Source organism: Oncorhynchus mykiss, chromosome 12 (assembly GCF_013265735.2).
Source record: "Oncorhynchus mykiss isolate Arlee chromosome 12, USDA_OmykA_1.1, whole genome shotgun sequence".
Lineage (NCBI taxonomy): Eukaryota > Metazoa > Chordata > Actinopteri > Salmoniformes > Salmonidae > Oncorhynchus > Oncorhynchus mykiss.
The window spans coordinates 33,842,184-33,858,892 of NC_048576.1; the positions used below are offsets into that span (position 1 = coordinate 33,842,184).

Consider the following 16,709-nt stretch of genomic DNA (forward strand, 5'->3'; position numbering starts at 1 on the left):
ACATAATATCAGATGACAGCTTCATTCTTTTCTTAAAATACATATTTATTACACAAAAGACCAAACATACATTCCTAAATTGTAAGCAATTAATTTTATGCCTCCCCACAAAGCAAATGGGAGACCAGTAATTCCAGGTATTTTACCACTGGATTTCCCCTAGCTAATGCCCTGGAGTGTACACAAAGCACAAGCATGGAGACCGAGCCTACTCAAATCAAAACCAGTAGCCAGGTTTAAGGGTTAATGGTAAAAATACATTCTATTTTTGGATTTAAAACATCTTGATCGGATTAATGTTGCCTACTGAACAAAACCATGTGGCCTCGGTCTGACAATCTGAAACAGTTCAAACATGCTCTCTTGCTGCACACTGTGCACAGGTAAAATGTTCATTTGTTGTTGAAATATCCAGGTAACACAGATACCGGTTTTGACTGAATCAGGCCTGAGGGTATAGCAAAGAAAAGAAAGCACATGGGTAAATACCCCACCCCTGGCCTAGACCACTAGCTAACATGAGCCCTTCCTGGAAATGTGGTGTAACAAATCCAGGACCTGAACCTTCATCAATGGTAAGTCACACTCCACAACCACACCAGGCAGGCAGCGAATTCTTTCACTCATGTGTAGCCTCAGTTCTTCTTTTTCAATTACCCATCTACCCTACACACAAGACAAAAGTCATGGAAGTAGACTCAAAAGTTGTGTAAAAGCAGAGAGGAAGACAGAGGCACAACTTGGCAGAAAATCTCCCTCCAGCATGTGGCGTTTTTTCATTGTTCCACAACACCAAGCAGGGAGTTTTAAAATGGAGGTTAATGAGTGTCGAATTTGGTCAACCTCAAAAACATGTATGGCTTATTTGCTACGTGTGGTTTATTTGATCTAACATAAGTTTTGTAGTGCTTATGTTGTTACGAGTACTGATATAAGTAGGACGTGAAATCCTGGCAACTTCAATAAAAATCTATATTGGAGTCGGCTTCGAGATGGCTCTGCATATTCATGGCATGCTATGCTACTAGCCTCATCTCTCTCTAATGAATACAGGCGGTTGACGTCAACAAAACTCATCGAATATTCACAAAAAAAGGATTACAATAATGAGATGTATCCACCAATCCAAAGAAAAAGGATAGGCGGGCTCTAGATAGGCAGCCTTGCCACTTTGTGGACAACGACTCCCATTGTTAGGGCGGAGAGACATGCATCTTGTCAGTATAGCCATAACCTTTGGTAAAAGTAATTTAAGAGCCTGTTATGGGAATGACATGTTAAAGAGAACGGTCAGGGTGAAAAGGGAACTCTCCTTTATCATTATAACAGAAGGGACAAAAAAAGGAGATAGATACCCATCTAAATGTATGGTAGAAATTCTATTATAGAAAGTTGCACATCAGTTCCTGTACATTCCAGTTTAGAGTTCTATTTACTATCGCCCTGATGACATCACTGCATCTTGGGTCTAACCATCTCTCATTGGCTGGAGGGAACCCTTGACCTCGGTGCTATTTGTCAGTGGTAGGGAACACGGCGTAGGAAGTGCTAAAGCAGTAACGATCACTAAGTGAATTGAACAGTAGACAATGGAGACCTGCAGCCCCTAGCCAAACACGATTCATCCCTCAGTAAAGACATGGTCACATTTAGAACTGCCTGTCTGTTCACCGTGGGTAACATCAGCCAGCCTGCCAGCCAAACGCACGCACACACACACACACACACACACTACAACAAAGGCTACCATCTCCCTAGAGATTACCGTCACTTTACCCAAGCCCAGAACAAAACACATACTACCACAATTCTTCAACAGATTCAAGGACATTCTTTAAGAGATTCCATTTATAAAACCAGTGTGATGACAGGACTATGATGTGTTTGAAACGCACCCGTTTTAGTGGCTCGGATATAGGATTAATCAAATTCACATTTGCAAAATCAAAAATTGCAAGAGATCTATATCACATGCAATATTTTAAAATGTCACTGAGCCAGGTGTAAAAAAAAATCCTCCTCTTGCAGCTGCCTCCCACACACACCGAGCCACACCCCCTGTCACTCAAGGGCGCAGTTCCTCCTCCCCGCTGTTAAATTCACTACAAGTTGGCATGCTGTTCTGTTAGGTCAAATGCAGTCAACCGATTCCAAACAAGAACGATGCCGCTTCCTACTTCACTTTTAAATATAAATCATTCCATTTTATGATTCCAACAGTTCACCCAAATGTTTTGCTCTATACTGAACAAAAATAAACACAACATGTAAAGTGAGATGAAATAGAGGATCCCAGAAATGTTCCATATGCACAAAAAGCAGTCCACAGGCCTCACAACCACGTGTAACCACACCAGCCCAGGACCTCAACATCCGGCTTCTTCATCTGCGGTATAGTCTGAGGGATCGTCTGAGACCAGCCTTCCGGATAGCTGATGAATCTGAGGAGTATTTCTGTCTGTAATAAAGCCCTTTTGTAGTGGAAAAACAAATGATGATTGGCTGGGCCTTGCTCCCAAGTGGGTGGGCCTATGCTCTCCAAGGCCCACCCATGGCTGCTCCCCCTTCTAATTTTGTTCTTTATATATTGTAAGTCAAATCGCAATATTTTTAATCCCCGTGCCGACAAGATGAAAAAAATCTGTCAATGTGCCCTTGAGCAAGGCAACTAACCCTAATTGCTCCAGGTCGCCTTCGATAATGTCAGGCTCTGGCAGTGACCCCACACAGAGAGTGTCTAAAGGGTAGTTGGGATATGCAAAACATACATTTCCAATTCATACATGCATATTATACAATCATGTACATTTGTGAAATAGGATAAATGAGCACCCACCTAATTATTATTATTGTTGATGGACACTGATGCCTTGTAGGACAAAACCCTGGATAATTACACCAATGATCGTCAAAAAGACCAGCGTAAATCATCCTACAAAAATATACTAAACTCCCATGGCTGAGAAATCAAAGGGAATATACAATGGGGCAAAAAAGTATTTAGTCAGCCACCAATTGTGCAAGTTCTCCCACTTAAAAAGATGCTTGTGTATTTTATGCCTCGTGTTACTATTGTATAATACAGTTAACTCTGCATCATTGGAAGCATCTCACGGTAAAGTCAACACCAGTTGTATTCGGCGCATGTGACATAACATTTGATTTGAGCAAAATGCTTGTCTGTCTACACAGATTGTCCACAACCAGGCAAAACATGAGTGCAGGCTGGGCAGGCACTAACATAGCCCACCCCACATAGCCATGCATGACATCACTGAGGTGGCATTTGGGTGAAACCAGAACAAACCGACACCATTGTACACACACCAACCTGGTGGCTGGAAAATCACTCATTTAATCATGAGGCTGTGTCCTCTCCTCACACAGACCAGCTGTTGGGTTACCTACCCCTTGGCACCAGCAGGATTGGCGGGTTTTGGCAAATTTCCGGCGAATCACTGCATTAAACATGGACATGTACGCCAACACAGCAGGGAAGCACACGCCACGAGACTTGACACAGAAGAGCGATAAAATAAAGGAGTAAATGGAGGATGTAAGTGAGTAAAGAGCAGGAAAGAGACTTGAAAGACAATGAAAGATGGATGAAATGAGAGAGAGAGCGAGAAAGACTTAGGGTCACGGCTGACTCCACAGCGCGACATGCTTATTTATCCGGTGGGTGTCCTTGTCCAAGTTCACTTTGCCACGGCAGCATAATGAGAGAGAGCGAGAGAGGGGAAACAGAAGAGACAAAGAGATTGGGGGAAACAAAGGGAGAGGGATGAAAAAGAGGGAGCATGATTCTGAGTGATGCTCCCAGCCAGGTTATTGACTCTGTGGGTGCTGTGCTGTGGGAAGAAGCAGACAGACTGCCACAAGGCAACAGTAAGTCACTCCTCACCCACCATCAAACCTCTCCTCATCCATTACCACCACAAACCCGTCTCTCCCACTCCACTGTCACAATGACATGAAAGCCCCGAACTAGATCTTATATGGCACTACAGTGGAGCATGCTCTGCATACTTCTGTTATGTAAGACTGGGAAGCCGACAAGAAATGTAGACTGACACATCTCAATCATTTATTAATAAGGGCTGAGCCGAGCAGCTCCTGGTGTCAGATGCCTTGGCGTGGCTGGATCAAATGGATATCCACTACAGCCTCACTGGCAGACAGTGGAACAGCAGTAGTGCACTGTGTGGAACAGAGCTTAATATTAGCAGCACAGACTCCATAGAGAAAGTAAATCTCATAAGGGGTTTTCAGTTAGTGACAGTTTGTAAAAAATATTTTAGAAAATCAGTAATCGGTTTACAAGAAATCTGCAAGCTCAGTTGAAATTGTTGGTGTTATCATTGGCAACTTCCGCTTCAGCTCTCTAGAAGCTGCAGTAGCGCGACACTGTGGCCACGACTGCAGCTGCGGTCCGCTCTTCACTCACCAGGAATCAGTGACCTTAAACTGGAAATAAATCCCTTTCACAAAGCTGGAGCCTAGCGGCGACGAATGAGCATCCAAGTCACATGTAACTGCACTCTCTCCCTGGGTTAATCAAAGCTTATGTTACGACCACTAGCCTAAACTGCAAATCAGACACTTTCCCTGACCCCATGTTAATCAAATCAAGCTTTATTTATACTGCAAGCTTTATTTCACACAGGGAATGCAACGCAATTGGCTTTACAGGAAAATAATAAAATAAAAGCTGAAATATTTGATACACAACATACATAAGATTTTTTTTAAACAGAAGGACAACTAAAAAGCAACCTAAGGAAAAGCAAAGAAAAATGTGTTTAAAGATCTCTTAAATATGTTCACAGTTTCAGGTACTCTGGCTATTCCAGATGCTGGGGGCATAATAACTAAAGGCTGCCTCTCCATGCCTCTTGGTCCTAGGCTTTGGGATAGATAAAAGGCCAGTGCCAGAGGACCTGAGGGACCTACTGGGTACATCACTTAAAAGCATGTCTGACATGTATTGGGCTGCACAATCGTGGATTGATTTAAAAACAGAAAGAAGAATCTTAAAACCGGTGTAATGTACAGCATTCTGTATGTTTTGAAGTTGACCAACAGCTTTCTTAAGCTCTCTCATAAGAGGAAGCCCCTGCCCCATGAATGAATCTGCTAATTTAACCCGAGGTTAGCGTTTCCTCTTTTCCTTCGAGGGAACACTGGCACCTTGCTCAGCACAAAAGCCCCCCGTGTTCTGCGGGAGTTAAAGGAAGGTCAAGGGTAGGATGTGCTGAGGCTTGCAGAGGCTGCAGCCCCAACCCGCTCTAGAACTCCACAACAGGAAGCAGGAGCCCATTGTCCCACGGACTGAAACAACAGGCAGGACCTGTCTCCACGGCGACCATGTGACCACAGGACATTTGACCAGCACCAACCATGGGGTGAGGAAAAAGGGTGCCCTGGCCTGATGGATATAAGGGAGAAAAGGGAAGAGGAACACAGAGTGGAATCCAGCCACTGGTCAAGCCAGTTCTGCTGACTGAGGGTTGGTTTCCGGGTAGTTATTTTCCTTTTTGTGAAATGCTTTGCTGCATTATTGTACAGTCCGGTGGCCTGCACTGAGGAATGTCAAGTGTTCAGCAAATCCATATGCTCACAAGCATGTCACAAGATATCAGCCGGTTACCAGGTGAGAGTTTAAAGATGATCACAAAAACCTTTTAAAGTGCATGTCTTATTAAAGAGAGCAGGGCAAAAAAAAATCCATTCAAACTTTTTTTTTTAACTGGTGGGGTAAAATGTCATGTCTCATTTAAATGCCATTTGGCAAGGGTTATTGCCATGCTAAAATGCATAAAGACTTAAAGGCAGTAAGGAGAGGAGCACAGTCACGTACAATGTAGCTAGGTAGGAGGAGAAATGGAAGCGACCTTGAGGACTGAGGCCATTTCATTTTCAGCTGAACTGGTTACATGGTTGTAACTTGTTCATGCTGCATTAACAGAGATAATTATGTTTTATGCTCTGCTAGACAGCCCTATGATAAACCTAGGCTACTTCGTAGTGATGGTGGAAAACAAATCGATACAGTTACACTATCGTCAAATATCCTGATTTGTATCAGATCGTTGACAATCTCGCAAAATAATTTTTGCGCTACTTGGCTGTACCAGCACCAAAACTCCAGTATTATTCCTTCATAGCTTGTTCTCCATCTTTTTAAATAGGGAGACAATTTGTTTTAGGCACTTATTTCCATGACTGATCAAAACTTGATTATCATGGCTCTCATCCCTCTGCAACAGACATGTGTTGAGCAATATGTTTGGAACATCAAATCGCAAAACACACACACCTAATATTCCACAGATCTGACTTGCCCTTTCACTCCTGAGGAACCAGTAAACATTAGCCCGTTTCGAGTTTCTTTTTCATGTCTTCTGCATCCATTTTGCTGTCACGTCTGGAGTTTGTTATAACCGATTTATTGATGTGATTATGATGGGCTATAGGTCAGGCCCTATGGGTCACATACATGTGATGCTTACATGTTTTACGTATAGAGCGCAAGGGTTGAGGGAATAGGGAATGTTTTTCCTAAACAAATTAGGGATTTCAGTAACAGAACTTTTCAGTCAGAAACAAGAAGGAAACTAAATGGATGAAATGTTGCTGCTTCAGCACGGACAGCGCAATACACACTTTCTGCAGTAGAGGAGAGCGAGACAGCGTGCGCCTGTCACACAGGCCCTCTCATCGGGCTCTTTGAGTCATGTGTGTGTTTTAATTATTTAGTCAACCAGTGTGCTTAAAGCATCAGATGTGCATAAGTAGTTGTTTTTATTCAAAAAAATAAGTTGTGTGTCTATATGAAAAAATAAGTTTAAACATTTCAACCAATAGATTGGTCGAAAGAACAGGACGAGTCTCATCGACCAATATTTTTTTTTAGTCGAGGACAGCCCTACAGCTCACGGATAGATCTCGCAATGAATGAAAAATGGAGATGGAACATAAGCATGCACAACGCAAAGGTAAAAGAGAACCGTGACCTAGCTAATTAATGCTACCTAGGTAAACAGGAGTTGGCATTTCGTGGCAACGATGAGAGTACCAGCTCATCAAACAGGCCCAGGGGAAACTAAGTAGGACTACTAAATGCCTTTGCTGGGAAAAAAAACAAGCTAGCAACCCATTTAGAGACCACTGTGTTTGCTTTGTGCTCAAGGGCTATGGTGGAATTTAATGAAACTAGCGCACTCTACGTGTTCTGCAGAACAAAGTGATGGATATGGGTTTCTCCCCTAGCAGTATCAGTGGAACAATGAAAGCACTGGAACAGCAGCGATAATACTTTGATAATTTCTATGAGCGATTCGAGCAGAACTGCGAAACTTGTTGTAAACAGACAATCAGCTGAGTAGAGAGGAAGCAAATCGAAAACATACCGGACAATGTCAATGTTCAGGTGACAGACAGGTTTGACCTCTTTGGTGAACTTAAATGTGGTCGAATGCAAAAAAATAAAAAGGTCACAGAAGATCGACACCAGTACTTAGAATTCGTTAGGACTCAAGGCTCATCTTGTCAGATTGTACAGTTCACAAATGGTACGAGACAAATCACCTGGACAGCTCCTCAGCTTTTTGTTCCAGCATGACCTGAAACAGACTATCCCCGAGGCAACAAAGTTACTGCAGCTGGTCCGCACTATACCAGCCACAACAGCATCTGTTGAGAGGTCATTTTCTGTGCTGAAACGGATGTCTTTACCCAGAAGGACAGACGGAAATCATTTACAAGTAAGTGTTTATTTACAGTAGCACCCTCTACTATTATTACATTACATGTGTATTGTGTAAGTATACATCTCAAATCAGTAACGCTGCCTAGGCAGTGCGTGTGAAACGCTGCCTACAAGTAAGCCTAATCACTGGCATTTGGGTCGCTGTCTGTGGTGTTGAAAATGGCCTGTTCTTGCAGTTGCATGGGGAACAAGTTATCAGGGCATGTGAATGTGTGTCTAATGGTTACACCGCCTCCCTGCTGCTGTTTGACGGTTGGTTGTCAGTGCTCGACATTCAGGGCTACCCCGGCAACATCTGCCGAGCTCACCCGGCCAGTTAATCAAGCTTTCATATAGCCTGCTTGGGCCAGTACATTTTCAAACTCCAAAACATATATTTTTTAAATCCTTTCTATTTGTATTTAATCCATCCCAATCTTCAAGATGACGTTTCAAACTTGTTATTAACCAGCATTTGATTTCCAAGCGAAGCCAAGAATGTCAAAGCCTTCACTCTCTGTCTCGAGTGAGCCCCGCCTCAGTATGTTCTGGATACTAGTGACAGACCCGTCAATTCTGAGATTAACTTTGGCACACGCATTCCACAATCACAGAACAAAAGTCCACCTTTTCAGTCTTTTTTCATATCAGACATCCTACATAGCGATGTCATTATCAGCAAAGAAAAGTTTACATAGGCCTAGGACTACATGTTGCTGCTTGCTTGTCAAGACAAACATTTACACAAATCACAATTATTTTTTAAAATAATGCTATTGTTATCTATAGAACATCAAATGTCAGGTGGCGAGAGCATGCAACGCCTCATACAGCCAATTGCTGCATGGAACTAAATGTGTTCTAATAAGCCCAGTCACTGCCTAACATTCCTAAACTACAACAGTCTGCAATTATTTAAAAGAGCAGGATCCCAGCTTTCCAGTCATGTTTGATATATTTCTCAACTCCAAATTTTGCACAATTGGCAGCATTTTACATTCTTAGTGTCTGGATTTATGAATGTGAGTGTGTAAAAGAATGCCTGGAAAAACAAGCAGTGGTCTTGTTACTTAGAGAGAGAAAAGTCCCAATCTATCACAGCCAGGGCTCACTAAACACCCAGCTGTATAAATGGTTGATATATAAAATTGCAAGCTATGCAAGTGGCCCCGGGTGAGTGAGGATAGGACAGGACACCAGCAGGGGGAGAGCAAATAAAGTGGGTGGGAGGCTTTAAAGCTGAAATCCTTAGTGGTGAAACAGCCATGTCCGTTTGTGATATTACAACAAAGAAATTACTGTAAACCAACACTTTTTTTTGCTAACATAATTGCGCATGCGACAGAGTGGCACAATATGTACCACCATTTTTTGGACCATGCTGCGCGATGCTCCTCAGTTCCACAACAAAAACAATAACAATGGTGGTGGAGCGGACAGCGGCTCCGTTTCCCCCTACTGCGGACTCCATCTTTAATGTCTTGGCCCAGTGGGAGATAAACAGCACAGTGTCCCAGCCAGCAGCACTGCATTGAAGTTAAACCATGGGTTTCCCTCAGCCTGTGGGGTCAGTACGGGTGAAGCCACGGGTGCTTTGAAGAATACTGCGAGATTCTGGTAATTTGCCAATATCTGGCCATCTGTAGAAGTCATGGATCTGATAGAGCTTGGCTGGCTGGGTCTCTGTGACTATGCTGTTTTAGAGAAACCATCCATCACCTGCCCACTGGAGCACCGTGACGTCACGGCGACAGATATAGGGGGCTGACGTTAGATTAGTCAATTAACCAATGGGCTCAGTAAGGCTTCGACTGTTTCCTTGGAGCTAGCTAGCTCTCCTGTGTGTGAAGCCCCATACCAACCACCCCATATACCTGACACTCAAGAGGGGCTGTGTGTGGACATAAACCTGACAGGGAGGCCAACAGATGATCACTGTAGGCCTCTGCTACATCTTTTATAATGTAAATGACTGAATGACACTAAAGGGAACCCTTGGCTCTTCATTACCAATTACAGCCCACTGTGAAATGCCCAGTTGAAGGACGTGGCACATTCTGCATGATCCGCTGCTCATGCCCAGCTCCATACCATCCGTGAAACATGCATGAAAGCATATGCAGGTCATGCATAAGAGATGGTGGCTGGACTCCCATATAGTATACATCAGTCACACACAATGACCTTTACGTGCCAATGACACAGAAATCAGAGGATACATACTTCAGTAATAACTTCTTATCACCCTAAACGTGTGTGCTGTGGGCAGCTGTTGTAAGGCCACAGAAACAAATGAATGCAATTAATTGTGTGAATATAATATCCTTATCTGGCTTTGCAGTGAACATGCTTTCATGTTGAGAATAACCTGAGATGGCCTTAAAACGATAGAATGCACCACAGGTGAATTCTACACACACACATTTCAGTCAAAAATCTATCATTCTGAGAAGTAATATTTCTCAGTCAGAATGCATGAGAGGTGGTGGATCTGTTGCACGACACCCATGCCTTCCAGCGTCTGCAGATATAAATGAAACGCCAGCTGAGCTCAATGCACAGAATAGCCCGTACAGATTCTAACAGTACCACCTTCCTCCATCTACTGTAACACCCACTCCTGCAATTATGGACCTGTCAAGGGCATCAGACTTGTCCCCCTCTATAAACTGTACATTCTAATTCCACAGACAAAAGGCCTTTACACAGGCTTGTCAACCTCAGACTTGATGTATGAATAACTCCAGAGCTATATTATTTAAAGTTGGCGAATCAAATGTAGCTTCAGTAGCCAACAGAACAGGTACAGTAGTGATATTGCTGTGAGTGCACTGTGCTGTGCAGCAGTAAAGGCTAGAGTGGATAATGGGTCTCATGATTGGGGCACTGCCTGTAGGGTTCATTTGTGTTGAAGTCACCATCCCTGTCTGCACTCTGCACAACAACAACAAAATCTAGAGGACATCCCTCCAATAACATTAGCTCAAAGTGACAGAGGGGGACAGAGAGGGAAATACTTTTTTCCTCCCTTCACCATATGTGGTTAGCCATAATCCCCCTGAGAATAATAATTTCTCACCACAGATTTAAATACTGAGAATAACAGTAACAATTCCACTCAGACAATACAATATCCATGAGAATAGAGAAGATAAAGTAGAATCAATGTAATAGCAAAAACAGTACCTCTTCAGATGTAGAAAATAACCTACACAATTGAACAACACAAGTGATGTAGTCTCAGTCACGAGCAGAGCTTGTGTCTATGGAAGTATTGTAGTAAAGTCAGTCTGACTGTGACAATCTATCCAGCTGTGCTTCTAATAACGGGTTGTGTGCGAGACATGCTGTAAAAACAAACAAACGATGCATTATGTAGCAGCAAATAAACAAAGCAAACCAGATGATTTTTCCCAAGCCAAGATGTAGGCGGATCGCATGTCTTGTTCTGAATCTGAGGCTCCACAAAAACACCAAAGACTGATTTATTCACTAGCTAGGTAACAGATCTTGCAAGCCAAGTCTTGAGACACTCCATGCTCTCCAAGGAGCATGAATGTTTTCCACTTCCTCAACCTGACCGACAGAGTCCAATAGTCACCATGACATGTAACCTATGTCAGGCTAAGGTATGGTCATTCGAAACCCACAAACACAGTTCTCCTTGGTTTTATTGGTCTCAGACATCACAAGGATCCCGGAGTGGTGCAGCGGTCTAAGGCACTGCATCTCAGTGCAAGAGGCATCACTACAGTCCCTGATTCGCACACGAATCTAAGCTGTATCACATCCGGCCTTGATTGGGAGTCCCATAGGGTGGTGCACATTTGGCCCAGCGTCATCAACGTCATAGTAAATAATAATGTTCTTCACAGACTTGCCTAGTTCAATAAAAGGTTCCATTTAAATAAATAAAACAAATATTAAAAATATTAAAAAACAGGGATCTATGTCAGGTGTCATTTGTGGAGCATTTTAGTGCTTGAGGTGATCGTCCACTAAACATAAGCTACAGCCAACCTGCCTAAGAGTCTCATATCAAAAATAAAAAAGTAATTATAAAACGTGTTATCTGTGATATGAGAAATCTTTGGTCAGTATGCATTCATACAAACAAAAACAAAAATCACATAAGAAAGCCTAGTGTGCTTTCCTGTGAAGGTGTGTTATGCACCTGCTGATGACATGCTCTCATAATATCAAGATGTGTGTACCTAGGAGGTAATGTCCATTCACTACCACCAGCAAAGCACTAAAATGTATTAGCAATCAACATGAATGAAAGGAGATTGTTACTGTTAAGTTCGGAAAGACAAACGGTGCCTATTGAGTACTGACTATCAGACTTGGTGTTAGCTAGAGACCTCGCTCAGCTGGCTGAGCTAGATCAGCCTTTTCAAAACTGGGGCAAGAACAAGTGTAAATGGAGGGTTGGAAATTCAAACTCAAATCGCTTGTTAAGTCAGATGTGTGACGGGTTAGAACGTTGGCTAACTTTAACCAGCCACCTAGCTTAGCTAACTAATCTTTGATCCGGGTTGAATAGTCAGCAATTTAGCTACCTAGCTTGCTAGCGATTGTTAGCTATAACGTTATATGTGGACAACACCAAACCACCCGGCATCGTAGTTTGCGATTGATGGTGTATTGCTGAATTGGTATTGCATTATTTCCTTAGCAATGTAGCTAACTAGCTGCCACTACGACACATACGTGAGTAGTTGACTTAGAGTTTGTTACGGGTTAGCTAGCTAACTAGATTTAATTTTAGTTTCTAACTTCAACAATAACAGCTTATCTTCCTACCAACGACCTCGCCATCCATACCACCGGGTAAGATAACTAGGTAGAAACGATATCTAACCAAATAATATAATCCATTGCTATTATGTGTCAACTTCCCACGGAGCCGGTCGACGATATGTCATAAGCTAGCTAAGCTAACTCACATTATGTTGAGACGGAGCTATTTTTCATTCAGAGATCAGTGACGCTTGCTTACTTATCGGTTAATTTGATGTCCTAAAGAACAATGAATATGAGGCAAGTAATACATTATATATTTTTCGAAATATTACCATTCATTCAACAGACAACATACCTGCAGGTGCTCCTGAAAGCGGATAGGCAGAATCTGAGCCATGACGGTTCCTCTGCTCTCCTCCCGATTCTCCAAGTAATGCTAACAAACTACGGCTTCTTCTCAGATCCTAGCCGGACAGCCAGGGAACAGCTAGTTTAAAGTCCAATTGGGTAGACTCGAAGTCTTGTATGAAAATGTAATGGTGATTTTATTCGTCCTTTTGCTGTTAACTTGCGCTCTTCCCCTGATGACGGACGGCTGCAGCTGCACTGAACACCCTGAACCTGCAATGGCGGTGGCAGCTGCTCAAGAGGAGAGAAACAATCCGGAAATGGCTGTGTACTTCAGTGGGGCGGACGAATATTGATATTCATGTTTCAAAAATGGTCATTTCTAATCATGATTAAACTGATGTAGGATATTCACCATTGAAACCTATTCATTTTTATACAATCCAAGAAAATTGACTAGTGTGTAAAGGGAGCATACCGTTTGTGAGATAAGGATACATTGGTACTATTTCTTTGCGATTCGCCCTTTGATTTTTGCCACATCATTCGTCCTCGTGAATGCACGTCAGTTCCTACTTGCGTAGTGCGTAGGCTACTCCTGTTCCGCACCGGTGAAAACTGTTATTCGATTTACAATAAAAGCTCCAACAATAAAATCATGATAATGGAGTTTTGTATGCCTCTTGAATTCACAGGTGAATTCAGGTGATAACAGGTGAAGCCACTAATTATAGACAATAAACAATTAATGTGCATCTTGTATGTGCAGCAAATATGAACAACTTGAATTCATTTGCATTCAAAAGTCAAACAGGGCTTTCCACATATCCACTTGCTGAGAACTGAATCATCCCACATTTCATCAAGACCTTTCGGTCAAATATACATTGTTGAAGTCAACACAGCTCCATCCTGTCCATTTCCAAAGCACTGGTAGTAGTAAATCAGCTGACACAATGACACGTCAGCTGCTTACTCAGCTAAATCTTGAGGTGAGTGTATCGTTTCAGTTGAAATAAGTAATAACGACCTGTTTAAAATAGTTGTTGAACGATCTCGACTCTCGAGTATTTGCACAATAGATCATCCAACTCAACAACAATCCAATTTCTCTTGGATCCTGGATCCAAATGTCTATCAACATCTTTATCATACCAGAGTGCTAAGGCTGTGTCAGACATCCAAGTAGCCATTTTCTACTTTATGTGGCCACAATCTGCATGGTAACTGAGTGTAATAGGCTATAATTGCACAATAAAATAATGAGGGTTGGCAAAGCCTTCCTTGGGACTTGACAGTGAAGCTGACCTTCTGGCAGTAATGCCATTTCATCATGAAGATGCAGCAGGCGTCTGAGCCAGCACTTACTTGCTCAAGTAGTGGACAAGGAGTGGTCAAGAATAAGCTAATACAAAAACATTTCTCCTTATTTTGTCCTCTTGTTAAAGAAGTTATCTTAATCAAGAATGGGTGGGTATTTCTGACCATTTGATATTTTGTAAACACATTGGTTCCTAAATCAGATCGAATAAAGACAAGAGGCATTGACAATGATCTTATCTGGATCCACCAGTAGAATATTAGCGTTTGCACTTTAGAGTAAGAAGAGTTGTTTACAATTGGCTAGTCTGCAGATGAATTCAACAAGGGTGTCTGTAGTGACGCCTCAAGCACTGAGTGCCTTAGACCACTGCGCCACTCAGGAGCCCACACGCCTTGTGAATTACAGTTATTTCCGATAGAACTCAAACCCAATGCAAACCCATTACTGTTTTTGAACTTGAGCTGCAAGTTACACAAAAAATAATATATTGCAAATCATGAAATTGAAAACCATGAAACATTTTATTGAATGACTCATGGCTGCATATGCATAATCCAGTGTCAGTACAGCTGCAAACTATCTCTTCCTCCACTGGTTTTATTGACTCTTACAATATTGAGTGCCGAAATACTGTCTATGAAAATGCTAATTAAACTTTAGTTTCAGCTTTCTTTCTATGAATACACAACATTGTTTTCTCTCTCTCTCTGAGCACGTTGTGATACTGCTTTCATATACTGGTCCCCTTACATTATGTAAGAAATTGATCAAAGTGAAGTTGTGGAAATGACAGGAAGTTCTGTGTGATAATTCAGTATGTTAATTGATCACGCTACTTAACATGCAGAGTAGCGTGATCCAAAATCCTAAGTCTAATTGAAAAAGCATCATTGTATAAATGTAGTTACTTGAAGATATCTCTGGGAACACACACTCATTGTGATTCTTGTTTACTCCACTGTAGCCTATATGGCCCTCATCATCTTCACATACACAAGACTTTTACAAGTGCTCTCTAACTATAATAGCTATAACAGTGCAATTATTATGAGTGGAAACAACTTTACAACTAAATGTGCTTCATTGTATAGTGCTGTTGCAATGTTGTTATTATTTCATGAATGTCTTACTGTATTTATAGTTACACAGAGAAATGGCAGGGTTTCAATTATAGACACTAACTGTTTTACACCCTATTAATGGTATCTTCTGGCCCGGGGGAGTTTTGTTAATATCCCTGACGCTTGTTCTGTCACGCCCTGATCTGTTTCACCTGTCCTTGTGATTGTCTCCACCCCCTCCAGGTGTCGCTTATTTTCCCTGGTGTATTTATACCTGTGTTTCCTATCTCTCTGTGCCAGTTTGTCTTGTATGTTCAAGTCAACCAGTGTGGTTTTCCCCCGTGCGTCTGCTTGTCTTTTACGAGTCCTCCTGGTTTTAACTTCGCCTGCCAGCCTGCCATCCATCCATCCGGTTTTGACCTTTTGCCTGTCCACGACCGTTCTCTTGCCTACCCTTTTTGGATTGGTAATAAACATCTTGGACTCTAACCATCTGCCTCCTGTGTCTACATCTGGGTCTCGCCTTGCGCCCTAATGTCTTGAATGACAAAATTAATCGTATGCAGTATGGTTTAAAGATAAGGAACATATCAGCGAGAAACAGTAAAGGTTGAATTACTACACACCTTTGCATGCTCCAAACACCTGTGTGTAAGTAACTGGAGATGAAGTGTCATTTGTCAACTGGATGTGCACAAAGCCTGTGGATCCCTGACATTTCTACAGTAAGTGTACCTTTTTATTTGAAAGTTTCTCTTGTTGATCTGAAATAAGTGACATCGGCATATGTTTCGAAAACAGGTTTGAAAGCAATGATTTGACGTTTCTGAACTTTAAAACCGTGTCCGAATTGTACTTCACATGGCGGCCAACCATGGGTGAATGTAACCGCTGAAAACCCTGCATATGGAGAAAAGATTTAAGAGCTAGGGTTATTGGTGGTCATGTATTGGAAGTATCCACCTGTTCCTTTGGTAGAAGAATAAAAGCTGACATCAAGTGTCTTTTCATTTGTACTGTTTAATCTCAGTCCAGTTCATGCAAGCATAGTGATTGCTTCCCACAGCTTAAACCTCATTGGCCTTTATGGTACAGGAACACACACCATCCACACACCCATATCATGCTCTGATGAAATTACATTCATAAGGAAACAGTTGTTGTGGATTGCTCCAGCAAATGTATTGTTTGCATATTTGTGTATGAAACCATTCCACTCCAGCCATTAACGAGTTAATCTTCCCCAATTAAGGTGACACCAACCTGGGTTCATTGCCAACAATCACAGGAGTGCAACAGCAGGAGAACGTAACAACTTGCGATCTGATTTTCACCCCACCCTTGAGAATGCAGGAACAATTGTTCAAGGTGTATTCCCATTGGTTCACTGCATATTGATCTGTGTTACTTCCGGCGCCGACAGAGATGGCCGCCTCGCTTCGCGTTCCTAGGAAACTATGCAGTTTTTTGTTTTTTTTTA

At 42.2% G+C, this 16,709-nt stretch overlaps 1 protein-coding gene across 2 annotated transcripts in view; it reads right to left on the reverse strand.

The window, feature by feature from the left end:
- cltca (clathrin, heavy chain a (Hc)) overlaps positions 1–13,290 on the reverse strand; it is a 64,819-nt gene extending 51,529 nt beyond the window's left edge. The window contains exon 1 of one of the 2 annotated variants that reach the window (XM_036937421.1): positions 12,852–13,290. In XM_036937421.1, coding sequence (XP_036793316.1) covers positions 12,852–12,893 — 42 coding nt within the window. In that variant the 5' untranslated portion in view covers positions 12,894–13,290. The remainder of the gene's footprint in view (positions 1–12,851) is intronic. The other variant, XM_036937422.1, reaches the window with a different exon arrangement.
- Between the last annotated feature and the right edge of the window lie 3,419 nt (positions 13,291–16,709).